The sequence below is a fragment of the Pseudorca crassidens genome, chromosome 9 (genome assembly GCF_039906515.1).
Source record: "Pseudorca crassidens isolate mPseCra1 chromosome 9, mPseCra1.hap1, whole genome shotgun sequence".
Lineage (NCBI taxonomy): Eukaryota > Metazoa > Chordata > Mammalia > Artiodactyla > Delphinidae > Pseudorca > Pseudorca crassidens.
In genome coordinates, this window is record NC_090304.1 from 95,999,276 (window position 1) to 96,016,675 (window position 17,400).

At 51.7% G+C, this 17,400-nt stretch overlaps 1 protein-coding gene across 1 annotated transcript; it reads left to right on the forward strand.

Annotated features, from left to right (window-relative positions):
• The first annotated feature begins 7,107 nt into the window (after positions 1-7,107).
• On the forward strand, positions 7,108-17,046 carry CXCR5 (C-X-C motif chemokine receptor 5). The gene is made up of 2 exons (XM_067747677.1): positions 7,108-7,164; positions 15,902-17,046. The coding sequence occupies exons 1-2, from the start codon at positions 7,108-7,110 to the stop codon at positions 16,967-16,969; spliced, it is 1,125 nt and encodes a 374-aa protein (XP_067603778.1). The 3' UTR covers positions 16,970-17,046.
• Positions 17,047-17,400: the final 354 nt, after the last annotated feature.

The window sequence follows — 17,400 nt, forward strand, 5'->3', positions numbered from 1 at the left end:
TTCCTTTTCTACTGGAAAGACTCATGCAACTCATGAGATCGGCTGAGGCTTGGTTTTCTCACAAATAAAAGAGGTGAAGAGGGGCTTCCCTGGTGGCGCAGTGTTAAGAATCTGCCTGCCAATGCAGGGGACACGGGTTCGAGCCCTGGTCCGGGAAGATCCCACATGCCACAGAGCAACTAAGCCCCTGTGCCACAACTACTGAGCCTGCGAGCCACAACTACTGAGCCCGCATGCCGCAACTACTGAAGCCTGCGCACCTAGAGCCCATGCTCTGCAACAAGAGAAGCCACCACAATGAGAAGCCCGCGCACGGCAACAAAGAGTAGCCCCCACTCGCTGCAGCTAAAGCCTGCGCTCAGCAACGAAGACCCAACGCAGGCAAAAATAAATAAGAAAAATAATAGGTAAAATAAATAAATTTATAAAAGAAAAAGATAAGGAATAAAATGATTGAAAAGAGCAGAACATCAAAAAAAAAAAAAAAAAAGAGGTGAAGAACTCCTGGCTGGCTTTTTCCACAGGCTTGAGATGAGGTCCTGCTGAGACAAAGCATGGGAAAGAACTTTATAAACTGTAAATTAATCTGGGAGTATTATGATTGTGGTTATTAGTTTGTGGAGATTGAGTTCACATTATTGTTTTCTCTCTGGGAATCCTGTTCCTTTTCTTCAGAGAACTTACAGATTTTTATAAGTTATCATTACTGCTAAGCAGATAGTTGATTGGTTTACTGCCTACCTCCTCTCCAGAGTGTAAGCTATGATAGGGTGGGAGTCATGTGTAGGATTGTTTCTTATTATTTTTCCCAGCATCTGGTTCAGTGCTTGGAATGTAATGGAGGCTTAAGGAATAATTAAGTTATATGAGGGCCCATTGCCCATCCTCACCAGAGACATCTGCAAGGCTAGTCTGTCTTGTTCACTGCTACACCCTGGCATGGAGTAGGCAATTAATAAGTGTTTTTTTTGAAGTTGAAATGAACAAACTTCCTTTAAGTCTATCTTCATTGTGAAGTTCTGTTGCTAAAGGATCTATCGCGTTTCCCAGTTGCCCCATCTGTGATCCAAATGCCCAGAGAGGCTCTCTGTGCCTCTCAGAATCCACCTTCCCAGCCTCTTGTCCTTGTCCCACATCTTCCTCTGCTCCAGTCCAGAAAAACTGCCCACCATCCTCTCCCCAAGATATGCTTGTACCACCTGCAGACCTCTGCTGGGGCTCAGTCATTCCCTGTTCCCTTCCCTCAGAGTCCTGTCTGAGCTTCCTTCCTTTCCAAGCCCCTTTTAAAAGTGTGGTGTATATGGGTGTGGGTTTGTGTATGTGTGTGTGTTTAATAGCACTCTGTACCTATTGGAGTATTTCTATTTGGAAAAAAAGACTTTTACATACATGACGTTATTCAAGGCAAACAGCAGCAGCATTGGCAGTGCAGGTATTTTACAAGTGTACAGATTAGGAAGCTAAGGCTCAGAGAAGTTTTATTTGTAATTTATATACCCAGGGATTGGACTTACTTGTGGATCCACGAAAGCAATTCGGTGGAGTGACTTCCACTGAAGAAAAAAAGAAAGAGAGACAGACAGACAGGGACAAAGGCAGAGACAGAGGCAGAGACCCAGAGGGAGCAGGGGAGGAAGAAAGGAAGGGTAGAAAATATGAGTACGTCACACATACTAAGAATAAGTAAAGAATATGTATTATTTGGGGAACGTGTGTGTGTGTGTGTGTACACATGCCAACGAGGCTGTGATGTAAGACCTATTTCATACTATGGGCCATGGTCAAAGTGACTGGGTTACACGGTGTGCTGAAGGTTAGCCAGCAGAACTTAAGCTTCACCAATTATCATGGAGGCCGAGATGGACAAGAGAAGGGCCAGAGATGGAAGCCATGATCTGAATTTCAGCTGGGTCAGCTTGGGGCCCAGGGAAGCCGGTGTTCTGAGGGAAATCAGCTGTGGGTTGTGGTGCCGGTTGTGTGAGGTGAGTTGCTGTAGAGAAGCCTCAGCTGTGGCAGGGTTTGTGTGGAGAGGCTGAGAGTTTGCTGGCTGGCTTGGGCTGGGTCAGCGTCAGTGCTCTCCGCGTACCAGTGCTGTGCAGCCCAGGGCAGTGGTTCTCAAAGTGTGGTTGCAAGGCCAGCAATATCACCATCACCTGGTCACTTGTTAGGAGTTCAAATTCTCAGGTCCCACCCCAGACCTTGGGAATCAGAAAACCTGAGGGAGGGCCCAGTCATCTGTTTAACAAGCCCTCCAGGTGATTCTGAGGCATAACATTTGAGAACCGCTTTCCTAAGGATGCCCTGTTTGGCATTCTGTGTTTGATGTGTCTCGGAATATCTAGGCAGGTCTTGTCTAAAAGCAGCCTTGTTGAAAAATAGAAATGCTGGGCCTCCAGTCCAGGCCTTTTGCTATAAAACCTGGCTTACTTTCCACTGTTTATACGGTACATTCACGCACAGGATTATGTGTAAAGGAACGCTGGGTATATCCTTCCTACTCTCTGTGTCTTCCACACTGCCGGACTCGGCCCGCACTGGGTTCAAATACATGCGTGTATGTTGCTTTGAAAATGTTCTCAAGTTACATGTGTATATGAGTGTGCAGACTTGGGCACATGGGTCTGTTCTGCCTTCTCTGCTGGACAAAGTCCTCCCAGGGCAGAGCCTGAATCCCACCTCCCTCGATCTTCCCATCACCCCTCTGGCTGGGGCTCAGCCGTACTCAGCATTCAAGCACCGGATCCAGGAACCTCACTCACTCTCTAATCCTGACCACACAACCCACCCCAGGCCGGAGGTTCCCAGACACGCTCATGGCCCCGAGAACCTTGAGGCAACCTTGATGCACCTGCAGCTCATTTCCTCCCCGCAGGACTCCTACCTGTTACCTAATGAGAGAGGAGCTCTGCGTGGGTGCTGGCTCCAACACTGAGAACCTTTACCACCCCACTTCCTGTGTTCATTTTTATTGTGCTTTTGGGTCACTGGTGACTGAGAGAGCTGTTAACACTTACAGCTACTTCCCACTACTGCCTGAAGCTCAGTTTCCACACGTGTGATAACGTGATAAAAATACCTAGCACATAAAGACTGTTCAGAGGACCATAGGAAGTGATGTGTGTGAAGAGCTTAGCAGTTCACGGCACATAGTAAGTGTCGGATAAAAAGCTCATAAAGGGTTTAGGCAGAGTTTTCCCCTCAGATAGCCAGGTAAGTGCCCGTCCTTTGCGAAACTGAATCTCTGAGAGAAGGTCATGTGGTCTGGTAGAGAGACCCCCGGGTTTGGCTTCAGACCCTGACTCTGCCATCACTCTCCCTGTACTCATGAGGGAGGAACTGAGCCTCTGTTTCCTCATCCTCCAGCCCCACCCCCTGCAAGTTTGGCCATGGGTGATGCCAATACCTCCTGCATAACGAGTTTTGAGGATTAAATAGAGTTAAATGTGAAATTAAGTACAAAGATTAAGAAAAATGAAATATAAAAGTTGTGCAACTTTGTAGATGGGTAAATGCTATACGAATGTTGTTATTCTCTTATCCTAGAAAGATACCCAACACTTCCTTGGGCTGACTCGCTAGGTGGGGACCTGTGGAGCGCTGTTCTGAACAGCTGGGGAAGACCCAGAGAAAGAAGAGAACAAGATCTCTGTCCAGGTCAGAGAGAGTGAACATCTCAGGGTAGTGAGAGAATAGGGGGGAAACCCCAGCCCTTTCCCTGCACCCCAAACACTCTGCAGAACAACTTAACTTTTCTGTGGAATGTTAGGAAATGAACTCCAAGACAAGTGACTGTATCTAGTATCTGAAATAAAGAGAAACTTAATTAACGCATGAACTGTGAAGCAAAATTACTGAGAAACATCCACCTGGCTGATACTAAGCCACCATCTTGCCTAAGGCAGACATAAATCTACCCTCGTCAGAACCACCAGTGGTCAGGCTTTTGATGTTCTCAAACAGCTCTGCCTCGGGTAGGCTGCCCATGGGGTGGGGACTGGGATCCCACACGGAAGAAATATAAACAAGCTGAAATAAAATCTGGGCCGCCTTCTCTGGAAATGTCCCCCTCACACACAGGTGGAACCCCTGCCATCTCATCCTTAAAGTCAAGGGGTCACAGGCTAGGCATTTCCCTCTCTATTCTGCGGGGCTAGTCTGGCTTTATGGCTTTGAAGATCTTAAGATCATCTTTTCTACCAGAGGCAGTTACTCTCTGAACCTTCTAAGGCAACATTAGAACTCATAGTCGGGTGGTATTTACCCATTTAGGGCAAACCCAGTTGACCATCAAAGGTCAGTGGCTGGGACAAGTGGGCCCTGGGAACCTGCAGTATGTCCCAGCATCTGGAGAGACAGGAAGGGGCATCTGAATGGGCCCACGATGCAAGAAGCACCAGGAAGTTAAGGGACTAGAGAGGAGTTCAGGTGACATCACAGGTTTCTCTTCTCCATAAAACCCAGGTCAGCCACTGAGAAGCCAACGGATGCCTTGCTGCCCCCAGCATCATAGCTGCAACCACAGCCTCTGCTGCACCTGAGGAGCAGTCCTGCGCCTCCTCCCAAACCCCTCTTCTGGACCTGCCACACATCAAGGTGAATGGACACCCACAGGAAGAGTAAGAGAGGAGAAGGCCACGAGAGCAATTCCTACCTTGTCCAGTGTACACTCCAACCTCCTCCATCTTCTTGCTGCTGCCCACGCCCCACATCATTATCATCATCAACAACACCATAACCATACCCGTCACATCTTGAGTAATTCTTTCCACACACCTTTTCATGCAGTCTTCATCATCTCCCACGCCCCCTACCTTGCACCTTCCCCTCCAGGCATATCAGGTCACTCTATCCAAACCGTCAATGTCCAGCTCATGTCCTCCTTCTTCCATGAAGTCTTCTCTGACCTTTGAGAAAAGTAGGTTTCTAATGGCATGAAGTAGGGTTCTGTTTTTAGCGTTGTTCTGTCAATATTTTCCATCAAGACTTGGATAGACCCAAGGATAGCAGGCTTATCTAAGTTGGTATCACAGCAACAGAGGACTGAATCAGGATTTCAAAAGTTTCCCCTTAGAAGCTGAGATGATGGACTCAAACCATCAAAATGAAATTTGTTAAGCATGTTGTCAAGGGGAATGGGAGCCCACAGGAAAGACCATTTTAATTACAGTTATATAAGTATGGAACCTTGAACAAGGAAAATCTTATCTTCCTATATTTTGTCCTAGTCAGATTATATCTAGACCGTTAATCAGAAATCACCCAGAGGTCAAAGAATGGGTTGATTAAATCAAACTGCATTAAAACACGACCTCTTGAAAGAAACAAATTTCTCACCCTTGGTGATGTTTGACTAATACTGGGTGACCATCTGATGAGGACGTAGTGACAGGAATCTTGAATTTGCTGGGGGTAGGGGAAGGGGGGAATGAGGAAAGAATGGTTGCTCTTTCAAATTCCCTTCCAATTCCTACGTGATTCTCTGTACTGTATTCTTTCCTGATCAATGTCCTTAGAGTAGCAAAAGCTAAATTGAGTATATCAGTCGATTGGAAGGGCAGGGATGTTGGGGTGGGTGGGGCTGGAAGAATGGGGATTACACAGGAAACACCGGGGCAGCTTCCTCCGCAGGTTTCCGGACTGGAAGTGCAGAAAGGACCTCTGGCCCCTTTTCCTGAAATTCTTCCTCCTTGAAAGCTGTTGCTGAAGGCAGTGAATGGAGATGGAGGAAAGAAAGACCTCAACAGTACAAATACAGGCTGAAAACTCCTCAAGCTGTGGAAACCCAAGAAAGATGTACCTGTTGGGGTGAAGTGGGGGAGAGAAAAGGGGAAGATGAACATGGAGGGGAAGGAGAAGGAGGGCACTAGAAAGGGGAGAATCCCAGCCAGTGATCATTTGGCAGGCAGGGGAGGATGAGGTGGGGCAGGGAAAGAGCCCATCATGTGTGGGCGCCTCTGTGTGTGCACTCGCTGTTTTTGTATCATTGTGGACCTCTCCTGGAAGGAAAAGCACGAAGATGAGACTTGGAGGGGAAGTCGATCAGTGTCTACATTGAGCTTCTTAAAGGTAGGGGTCCACAGACAGGGCAGAGGTGAGGGAAAGGAAAAGGGTTCCGTTGAGCCTGTAAGAGTAGCAGCCTGGCGGGATAGGGGAAACACTGAATATGGAGTCAGGAAGCCTGGGTTCAGTCCTGGCTCTGCCACTGGCTAGCCGTGGGTCCTGAGGACGTCACTCTGCCTCTCTGGGCCTCAGGGTCCTCCCATGTAAAAATCTACTCTAGCTGGGTAGTCTATGACGTTAACCATTTATGTGCCAACCGAGTTAATTTACAGCTAGAACATCATTATTTTTGAGCCAGAAGATGACTCTTCTGTGACTATATTTTTGTGCTTGGTGATTTGGGTAATTTTGTTTTTGTCTTCCAGCAATGTTTTAGTGTTGCTCCCTTTGAAAACTTCTAACCTATCTCTTCTGAACTTGAGCTAGAAAGGGAAGGGGTTTTGCCCCTGCCTGGGCAAAAGGATAATGCAAGTAGGGTATCCCAGTCTGCCTCGGACTGAGGGCTTTCCCAGGACAAGGGACTTTCAGCCCTGGGCACACTGGGGGCTGGGTTGCCCTAGTGGAGAGACAGATGAGGGTTTGGAGGCAGCTTGGAGGAGAGGGCCTGGAAGAGCTCACCTCCTGCTCCCCTTCTATGTGGAGTTTCCCTCAGAGGCCCCCGACCAATGTGGTGGTTTTCATTACAAGGCACAACTCCCTGTTGGGAGGCTGGTGGAGTTACAGGGAGGAGAAGCGAGCGGCAGCCTTTAAACCAGTTACAAGCCCCAACTGAGACAACTATTGCTGGGAAAGAAGCTGAAATGCTTGACTAGCACTGATGCTGTGGGGATTTTCCCTCTTTCTTCAAAAAAACACAAAAGACCCAGTGGAAAAAAAAAAAAAATGATGAGTTGTGAGACAGGCCTTGGGTCCTACGCAGCCCCAGGAGACAGCACACAGTTCATTTGTTTAAATTTGCAGCTGACGGCTGCCACCTCTCTATAGTCAGCAGGCGGAGAAACTCTCAACATCAGGCAGTGGCCAGTCTGGTGACATACGGCTACAACCATGAACTACCCCCTAACCCTGGACATGGACCTCATGAACTACAACCTGGAGGACCTGGTGAGTAGGGACAGGTAGCTTATGGTCGCCCAGGAATTCTAAATATCCTGCGCCCGGGGCCCAAGGAAGAGGGGAAAGACATGCAGTCCTCTCCCACTGCGGATCAGCAGAATCTAGACAGGCCCATCGGCGCCTGCCTTTTAAGGTTTGATTTCTCATTCCGTGGAAAATAGAGCTGCTGCCTTAAATAGACATCCTTTATTTAGAGGGGATTGGAAGTATGGGTTCAGGTCCTGCATCCTCCCTGACATGCTCTAGGACCTAGAACAAGTCACTTTGCCTCTCCATTCTTCAGTAGGGGGTCCTCTCCTCATCTCATACGGCTGGAATACGGGGTAGATGGGAAAGTACTTTGGAGGTTTTCTTAATATCAGGAGGCTGGCATTGCTAGTTGACCAATCAGTGTATGTTTATTCATCTCTTGCTCTACGATTCTGTCATCGGGGCACGACATTCTCTCTTGGATAGAGAAGGTGAGAGCCTGTTCTTGGCACTTCTTGGGCTAGCCAAGAAGAAAAAAAAATTACTCACCAGAAGCTCGTAGACAATGATTATGTGCTAAACCCAAGGAGATGGTCAGCAGGGGAGAGGACCCCAGTGGGCTGGGGTCAGGAAGTAGGGGGTGCCAAGCTGGTATCAAGTTAGTGGAAGAACTCGGTGTTAATCCTAGAAGTGTCTCTGAGCACATTGTGGCCTCCCTCAGAGGACTGGGCTCTCTAGAGATTAGGTATTTTTCGGTGGGCTAAGAAAATAGTCCCCAGCGTCACTGTCTGCCACCCACCCAAGACTGTCCCGTGAAGCAGAGCTTGGCTGTTACTGGGTCCCCAGAAGGCGTATGTAAGGAGCAGCTCAACCAGAGACCCAAGGCTCCTGTGTGAGGGCAGCAGAGGGCTGCTTGTAAGGACCTTAGGGAAACTTCCTTGTAGTCTTCACTCCCTTTCCCCCATGGCCAAGGACACTGCTAGGAAAAGAACTTCTCTCTGAGCTAAATTCTGGGCTGGATCCTTTTCTAAAGGTCCAAACTTTTCCTCCTATACCTGCCAGCTCTCCTGGCCCTAAACTCACCCTGAGATGGTCTCCGACTCCCTCTAGCTCCCCTGGCTGGAGTCTATACTGTAACTCCACCAGCTGTGTTCCCAGACTTGCTTGGAAAAGTCTGCCTCTCGCTTGCCCAGATCCCAAGACTTGGAAGCGTAAGCAGAGCATGGGGAGGTGGGGGAAGGGATAAGTACCCAAAGTCTGTCTTCTCAGATCCGACCCTCCGATAAAAGCAGAGCCAGAACCATCAGTCTAATCAGACATGCTGCTTAATTTGTGGGACCCAATGCAAAATGAACATGCAGGGCCTCTGTTAAAAATGTCAAGATAGAGACAGCAGAGCGCTAAACCAAGCACGGGGCTCTTCTAAGTGCTGGGCCCTGCGTGACGGTACCGGTCTCACGCCCATAAAGCTGGCCCTGAGTCCAATCAGACTAAAACCCCACAACCCTGACAAGGCAATGTGCTCCCACCCTGGCCCCCCGCCCTGGCCCCTGGCCTCACCTGACTAGGTTACCGGGCGTCTTCCTCTGCCCGAAGCTTCAAGCTGACCACGAGCGCTGACCCAGTTGGATATCACAGTAACCAACTCGAGACCTGGCCGGTTCTGGCTTCTGAGAAACCTCAAGAGTTCCCCTAACTGCACGCCTCACTCCACTGCGTGACCTACTAGAGACAGGTGGCGGCAGGGGTACAGCCGGGCATGTCCCACATACCAAAGAAAACCTGCAGCCCGGCGAGAGGGAGCGGTGACTCACTTCATGTCATGCCTCAAATGAGTGGTCTCAGTCCAGGCATCCCTGCAGGCCTGAACCCCCTCCATCAGAGTCGGGCCAGGAGCCAGGAGTCCTAGGACCATCCGGGCCCTGGAACTTTCTTCAAGCCAGCCCCCAGCACCTCATCCCACCTGCACTCACCTCCCATACACTCTCTCTCCAGGGCTGTTGCCCCCTCAGAAGTCCAGACCCTCTCTCTCTACCCGCCCCGCCACTCACAGCAGGACCTCGAGCAGTTTTGACAGTCTCCCTGACGGTATCTCCCAGCACAGGGGCCCTGGCGTGGCAGGGCGGCAGAAGAGTCTTGTATGCGGTAGCTTCTCAATAAGTATGTACTGATTTGTGCTGCTCCGCTGAGTGTCTCAACTCCCCATTTCTCTCTGGAGTTAGTCTCAGTTCTATTATTTTGCTTCCTATTCCTCTCCCTCTTCTGGTCCAAACCAAGTATCAGTTCAGTGTCCTAGAACACTGGGTTCTAGACTCCAATGCTGGGTTAAGAACTGGGGGCTCTTGGCCATAAACCAAGTGTTGGGCATCCTATCTTCCCTCCCTCCTCTTGCATTCTAAGATCAACCGTTCAAAATGTCCATTTTCTTGAGATAGGTTGCTAATTACCATGAACGGTGGATCCAAACAGAAAAACTCTAGACGGCTAAGTACCAGAAACTAGGAGCCAGGTCCCTGGGGTGGGCACTCCAGGGACCCATCCTGCTGGGAAGGCAGATCTAGGCAGACCTAGAAAAGCCTCTGTCCATAGGAACCTGGATCTGAAAGCATGCCGCCTCCTCTTGACAGACCTAGGACCTGGGGTACCTACAGCGGTCGGTCATAAACTGCACCTCCAGCCCCACCCGGTACACCAGCCAGGAGGAGAAGCTGCTATAGAGCAGGGTGAAGGTGGTCCGGCCCCAGGGCCTGGCTTCCCCTGACCCCTCCCCAGGGATGACCCCCCACAGACTATGACTTCAGCGCACCACAGGACGGGAAGGCCATTCATATGCACTGTCCCATTTCATCAAGGAGGTGTGAAGAAGAGGAACCAAAACCAGCTCAGGCTGTTTCTGGGGTTTACCTTGGGGGAAGGGAGGCTCACCCCCTCCCAAACCAGGTCAAAAGTCCCAGAGGAACCCCAGTGGAAGAAGCCCCAACTGGGGGTGATTGGAAGGGTCAGAGATGAGGGAGAGACCCAGGGCTAGCCTGGGGAGGGGTCAGTGTTGGGGCAAGTCTGGGCTCAGGCACAGAGACCACAGTCTCCATCAGGAATTCTTGCCTTCAGTGAGGACACAGACTGTGGCTGAACCACTCCTCTGGCACAATGGCAGAAAAAGTGACCATGAATTTGGGACTGAGAATCAGGACACAAGAATGTGTATTCTTTCAGGAACGATGGGACAAAATATTTCAAATCAGTACTGACCCGGGAGATGGCTTCAGGAGGTTACCGAACACACCTAAGAGACCTGTCTACCTGTCCCTCGGACTGCGTGGCTCTGTCCCCAAAGTGCAAATTGATCTGGGGTGCCAAGGGGGACCGCTTGAAACCTAAAGACTCAGTGCAGAGGTAGGGGTAGCTTAAAGTCTCCCCCCAGAACCACACCCAGAGTAGTGCCATGTTCCTAATGGCCAAAACACTTGGGTTGGAGATGGAAGAGGAGCCTGGCGGGCTCGCTCCTGAGGGGTGGGGGCGGGGAGAGGGGGGAGATGTGACAAATGGCCAGCCAGAGTCTCAGATGGTCTTTAGGGGGTGTGGGCCCTCTAAAGGAAGAGTGGGGAAGGGATAAAGTCCTCCGCCCTCACCCCTCAGCCCAGCCTCCTTCTTCCAGACCCCCGCACCCCTCAAGCCACAGAAAGCTGGAATGAGAGACGCCCTGGCTGGTCCTACTCACGACTCCTGTCTCTGGGTTAGGAATATCCAGCCAGAGACATAAAAGGAGACGGAGCCTGTGTGTGTCCCCTATAGCCAGAGTGATGAACCGCGTCTGTGTGTAGACGCCTCTTGCAGCGAGTATGACTCAGGACCCTGGAGCCCTGGAGTTGGGCCTGGATGAGCCAAGCACTCAGCAGCCCTGCCTCCCTCCTGGGGACTGAGAAGCAAGTCAGGCTGGGCCATTCGCTCAGTGCAGGACAGACAGGCTGGAGAAGCAACGGCTCCCACCCAGGTGCTGAGCTAGATGAAGGTGACACTGAGAACCAGAACAGCGCAGGGCAGGGCATGACAGCCAGAGACTCGGAGCATCTAGGAGCTGTGAGCAAGGGGCATCTGAGGGCAGGGCCCAGCTTCCTTTCCAGAGCAGGAATCCCTTCCCACACACTTGGCCTCAAACATTCCTCTTCCTCCCAAGGGCCCCAACCTATGGTTCGACAGTTCTGCCTGTTAGAAGGTTCTTTCTCCTTTGACTGAAACACCCCCAATCCCAACCTCTGCCCATTTCTCCTGCTCTACCCACTAGGACCTCACACAATAAGCCCATCCTGCCTTCTCGCCATGGGAGCTCTTTCCAGTCCTTGAAGGGGCCAGCTCTCCTGGACTCAAGTCTTCTCTTTCCTGGACACCACAGCCCGGGACCTGGAAACTTCCCCCCAGGGTGGGGATTTCCAGACCCCTTAAGAACTGGTCACCCTTGTCCAGCCCAAACAAACTGGGTTGGTGTCAGGTGCCCACCTACAGGTTTCTGTTCATCTAGATAAGGCAACAAAGCCCTGCTGGCAGCCACGCCACCCTGTTGACTCATCTGAAGATTGCAGTCAACAAGCTCTCAGGTCTTTTTCTCATAAACAGTTGTTAAGTCAGGTCTTCTCCAACCTGTCCCTGAAGAGTTGAAGTTTTAAACCCCATCTAGGTCTCTACATTTTTCTTTACCAATTCCATCTGGTCAGTTTGGGCCTGTAGTTCCAGGTTGTAGAGAACTCTGCACTGTCTGAAAGCCTCCCGCAGCCGTATCACCCAAGACAGGGTTGAGAGTGAAAAAGAGGAGAGGATCCAGGACAGACCCCTGAGGAAGGTCCTAGACACCCGCTGCCCACCTGCTGACACAGAGCCCCATCTGCAAACGTTTGCTGAGCTTCACACCGGCCACTGCAGGGCAGTGAGACAGCCTCATTATTTGAAGTCAGATGGGGCTTGGAGGACTTAATTATCCAGGGAGGGTCCTGGGTCCTACAGAGGCTCCTGAGGAAGGAAAGAAGGGAGGGGCAGAGGGGTGGAGTGGGGGTAGGAAGAGTAATCTTTGTAATTCCAAGCACTTTGATCTCTCCCTCCATCCTCCCTTCTCCTGGCACCTCAATACCAGGACACAGAATGTTCTAGTCCCCACTCCTGCCCTCTGCACAGCTTCACCCCAGTCATCGTGTTTTCTTGCCTTCTTTGAGGCCTGGGTCCCTGGCCTCTGTTAGGCTACTGTCCACTGGGTACCTGCTTATGCCGCATGCTGTCGTGGCCCCAGCAGTCACATGTCTGAGTCTATACGGGGTCATGCTGCCATCAGAGTGTGTGTGTGCCTGAGGGCTGTGGCTTCCTGCAGCTTCTCCCAGTGAAGGATGAGTGAGTGCTCGGCCAGATGGCCCACCTGAGCTCCCTCTGGGTGTGAGTCTTGGGGGGCTCCCTTCTGCGCCCACTCCCCGCAGCATTCAGGATTCCTGATTCCTAACTTCCCACTGGGCCAGAGCTGATCTTGCTCCATGACCTACCTCCATGATCTGAGGAAGGGCGGGTGTGCGGGATCCCCTGGCCGTGGGAAGTGGCTTTAACACGTGCCACTCCTGAGGCCCCAGGATGTCTGTTTGACACCTCCTGCTGAGAGGCAGCGCCATCTCTCAGCCCTCCTCACACCAGCTTCCTCTGTCTTCTCCTCTCTGCCTGAGCGCTCTGCCGAACCATGACCTCTTGGCAAGAAGGGAAAGACAGTCCCCCACTCCCAACCCTCCTCGAAACCTGGGTTCTCAGGAGACGGGGGCTCTGGGCTCCTAGGGACTTGTCTCACTGTGTTGACTTTAGATGAGCAGCAAACCAATCAACAGGAATGCTCTAGAGGGCAGGACTTGAGCGGTTCTGGACCAGAGAAGCTGGCTGCACCTAAGCCCTCTGCTGGGCAGTGGGAGGGCCAGGCTCCCACCACAAGGTAGATGGAGTCCAGCCCCGCTGACTGCACCAAACCCTGCATCTCTTCTCCTTCTGTCTCAATTGCTTTGCTCTGCATGAAAACAGCTCATCTCACTGCCTTCCCGTTTAACTCCTGCTGAATTCCAGGATGAATCAAATGGTTGTATTCAATGACGATGTTGGAAATAACTCCCAATATGGTTAGAGAACCCAAGATAGGCTCTAGGCTGTCAAGAGCATTGGGAAGAGGCAAAAACTGAAGAAGGGTGGGAAGGAGTGTCTGAGTCTGCTGAGGCACAGGGAGGAACTTCCCCAGAGTCCCAGAATACGAGGTCCCCTGGCCTTATCTGGGAAACTGCTCTCCAAGCGGTGCAGCACACATCTGCATCATATCTGGCATGTGTAAAACACATGGCCTTGTAAGCTCCCCCGGGAGCTCACCATCCAATGAGGCCACCGACATCCCAACCCTGAGTGAGGTAATAAAGGCACACGTGATGGAAGAAGAGAGAATGTAATTCCAAGCAGAAGAGTTAGGAAGGACATAGGAAGGTGGGATTGAGTGGGGCCTTGAAGGAAGCATAGCAATAGGCAGACTTGGGAAGAAAGGACTGCTGGGCGAAAGGAAGAGTTTTAGAGACAGGATTGTATCAGCGTGACGGGGGCAGGCAGCCAGGAGAACGATGAACCTGAAGGAGAGGGATAAAGCGATAAAGTGGAAGAGAAGGTTTGAAAGGTCAGGGGAATATACAGTTTGCAAACATGTAAAGGCCCAGTAGAGGAGTTTAGACCTCACCCTGCAAGTCCATGGTCTTCCAGTGAAAGCAGAACCATTTTCATAAACAAAAGCATATGTGTGAAACACCACATGAGACAAGGGTGTCTGGTTTAAAGACGGGAGGACCAGAGGCTCCCTCCCTTCCCACCGCCCCCCCCCCCAACCCCAGTAAAACCTGCAAAGAAAGTCCATGGACTTATGCTGTATGGGAGGCCTCACAATTAGTTCTGAAATTTAGTAATGTATGGGAAACATCTCTTCCTAAGAGAACGCGCAGGTAAACGTCACTTCTTTTTGAGCACTGCATTGTATTCTGCTGTGTGAATGCCCTGAGGTTGGCTTCCTCCAATCTTCTATTGACGAACTTGATCCCAAACATGACTTTTCCTTATAACTGGCTTTGCTTTTAAATATGACTAACACAACATTTTAAATCAACTCTACTGCGATAATTTTTTTTTAATTCTATGAAACTGAAAAAAAAAAGATAAAGACAAAAAGAAAAGAAAACCACTGCTTAGAGGTAACAGGGAACCAGTAAAAGATTTTAAGCAGGACACTGATGTGATGGTATTCGTGGGTTGAAAAACTCATCCTGTCCTCTGTGCAGGAGGTGGATAAGAGTGGAGAAGTCAGTGAGAACGGGACCCATGGGGAGACAGTAGTCCTGAGCATTAGGGTGAAGAAGGGCTACACTTGGGCTATGGCAGAGGGATGCTGGGGTCGGGCCAGCCTATGACTCTGCCACGGCACTAATGTATCCTCCCACCCGCTTCTCTCAGGAACCGGAAGGAAAGGCCCAGGTTGGGGAATGGGTCTTCCCACCATGGAGAAGAAGTGTATGACCCACAGCTGGGGCCCTGGGTAACAGTACAACCACCCCCTGCTTGTGTGGGACCCTCGCTCTCCAGGAAGGAGGGCAGGGTGGGACCACCCTGAGCCTGGGTGCCCGGTACCCTCTCCCATCCTCTCTCTCCCTGGGGCTCATCGTTTCCAGAAGTGCCTTTTTGAAGCCACATAAGCTGGTTATAATTGGTCTTGAAATGCTGTGGAGAGGTGTATGGTTAGGGGAGGGGGTGGGAAGAACAGAGTTGGGAGGTGAGGAGCAGGTGCAGGGGGGCAGCTGTGAGTGAAAGGTATGAAAACAGGCGCCCTGCCTTCCTTTGCGGTTAGCTGGGTAAACAACCTGAGTGCTGGGGTGGGGAGGGCTGGGGGAGGGAGAGGGAGGCAAGGGAGGAGTGAGCTTCCGGAGACAGAGTGGGCACATCCCCTTCACTTGGAAGCCTCCCCCTCCCCCCTCCCCCCTCCCCCTCCCCTCGCGGAGAAGGGAGCAGAGTGAGGCGTTTGCTGGTGACAGGGAGTAGCAGGCAGGGCAGCCAGGCAGTGCTGTGTCGTGGTGGGAGTTACATCAGCGTGGGTTAAAGCAGACCCGATCTCTGGCGAGACATGGGTGAAACCGGAGTATCACATGCCTTGGGCTTGCTGTGCCGATTAAACAAAAAAGAGGCTCTTACTACAATTTCAGATATAATGAAGGAACGAGGGGACAGACTGAGAGCAAGCCAGCAGGCCATACCAGCATCCACCCCTTCAGCAGGATCCTAGGTCTGAGTGCCCTCTGTTCTGTTCAGAATCGGAAGAGATGGCTCTTTGTCCTAACCAGATCCATTCCCCCAAATGGAAGCCCTGATTCCAGCCCCTGCAGCTGCATCCTTCCACACCTGAGGCCTCACAAATGAGAAACGACTTACAGGTGCCCAGCCCTTCAGAGTTTATGAAGCACATCCACACCATATATCTCCTTTCATCTTTGTCACTACCCAGTGAGGGATGTTTACAGACGAAAACTGAAGTTGGAAAAGACAACGGGATTTGTTTGAGGAACACAAAGGGAAACTGGGATTTGGTCCGTGGGCAGACTGGGAGTGCAGGGACAAAAGCAGTTAGCCTGGGGGGATAGGATTACTCTACCAGGGGGTCTGGGTCCCTCTCTGAGAGGAAAGACTGGTTCTCAGTTCCCACCCTCCTGTCTCCTTGCCCTTGCAGTACAAGGAATTAGGCAGCTACAATGACAGTACGGAGACCCACACAATGGAAAATCACCTCTGCTCCACAGCTGAGGGGCCCCTGCTGACCTCCTTCAAGGCCGTGTTCGTGCCTGTGGCCTATGGCCTCATCTTCCTCCTGGGTATGATGGGCAACATCCTGGTGCTGGTCATCCTGGAGCGGCACCGGCAAACGCGCAGCTCAACCGAGACCTTCCTGTTCCACCTGGCGGTGGCCGACCTCCTGCTGGTCTTCATCCTGCCCTTTGCTGTGGCCGAGGGCTCCGTGGGCTGGGTCCTGGGCAGCTTCCTCTGCAAAACCGTGATTTCTCTGCACAAGATCAACTTCTACTGCAGCAGCCTGCTCCTGGCCTGCATCGCCGTGGACCGCTACCTGGCCATCGTCCACGCCGTCCACGCCTACCGCCACCGCCGCCTCCTCTCCATCCACATCACCTGTGCAACCATCTGGCTGGCGGGCGTCTTCTTTGCCTTGCCAGAGGTCCTTTTCGCCAAGGTCAGTCAACCCCATTACAACGACTCTCTGCCACACTGCACCTTCCCCCAGGAGAACCAGGCCGAAACCAACGCCTGGTTCACCTCCCGCTTTCTCTATCACATCGGAGGATTCCTGCTGCCGATGCTGGTGATGACCTGGTGCTATGTCGGGGTGGTGCACAGGCTGTGCCAGGCCCAGCGGCGTCCTCAGCGGCAGAAGGCGGTCAGGGTGGCCATCCTTGTGACAAGTGTCTTCTTTCTCTGCTGGTCACCCTACCACGTTGTTATCTTCCTGGACACCCTGACGAGGCTGAAGGCCCTGGGCAGTAGCTGTGAGTTCAATGGCTATCTCTCCGTGGCCATCACCATGAGTGAGTTCCTGGGCCTGGCCCACTGCTGCCTCAATCCCATGCTCTACACGTTTGCCGGCGTGAAGTTCCGCAGTGACCTGTCGCGGCTTCTGACCAAGCTGGGCTGTGCCGGCCCTGCCTCTCTTTGCCAGTTCTTCCCTAGTTGGCGCAAGAGCAGCCTCTCGGAGTCAGAGAATGCCACCTCCCTCACCACCTTCTAGGTCCTAGCCACCCCCCACCCCCTTGTTTCTGCTTTCCTTGGGGCAGGCAGTGATGCTCGAACTCCTTCCAAAAGGATCTGGGATCCTAAGAGCTCGCCTTGGCCAGTGTCCTCATATGGGGCAGCTGGAGGAACCAACCCCTCTTTCCAGGACAACCCCGCTAGCTCTTCTCCCAGCCCCGGGTCTAGGCTGGGGTCCAGGGAGGGGAAAGCAGCCCAAGGGCAAAGCAAAGGATACCTGTGCTCGTCTGCATCACTTTGGGCTGAGAGGACCACACTTACCTTCTCTCATCCTAACCATCCAAAGCTCAAGAAAGAAATTTTCCTTCTGCCCCCGTCGATAGGGAAAGTCATTCCCCTTCCAGAACGTACTCCATCATCTTATGGACCACCGACCTCCGCAACCACCCACCTCTCCTCCCACCTCACCTG

Coding starts and splice junctions, on each gene's coding strand:
- CXCR5 (XM_067747677.1), top strand. CDS start 7,108: ATGAACTACCCCCTAACCCTGGACATGGACCTCATGAACTACAACCTG. Junction 7,165..15,901: donor ACTACAACCTGGAGGACCTG/GTGAGTAGGGAC, acceptor TTGCCCTTGCAG/TACAAGGAATTAGGCAGCTA.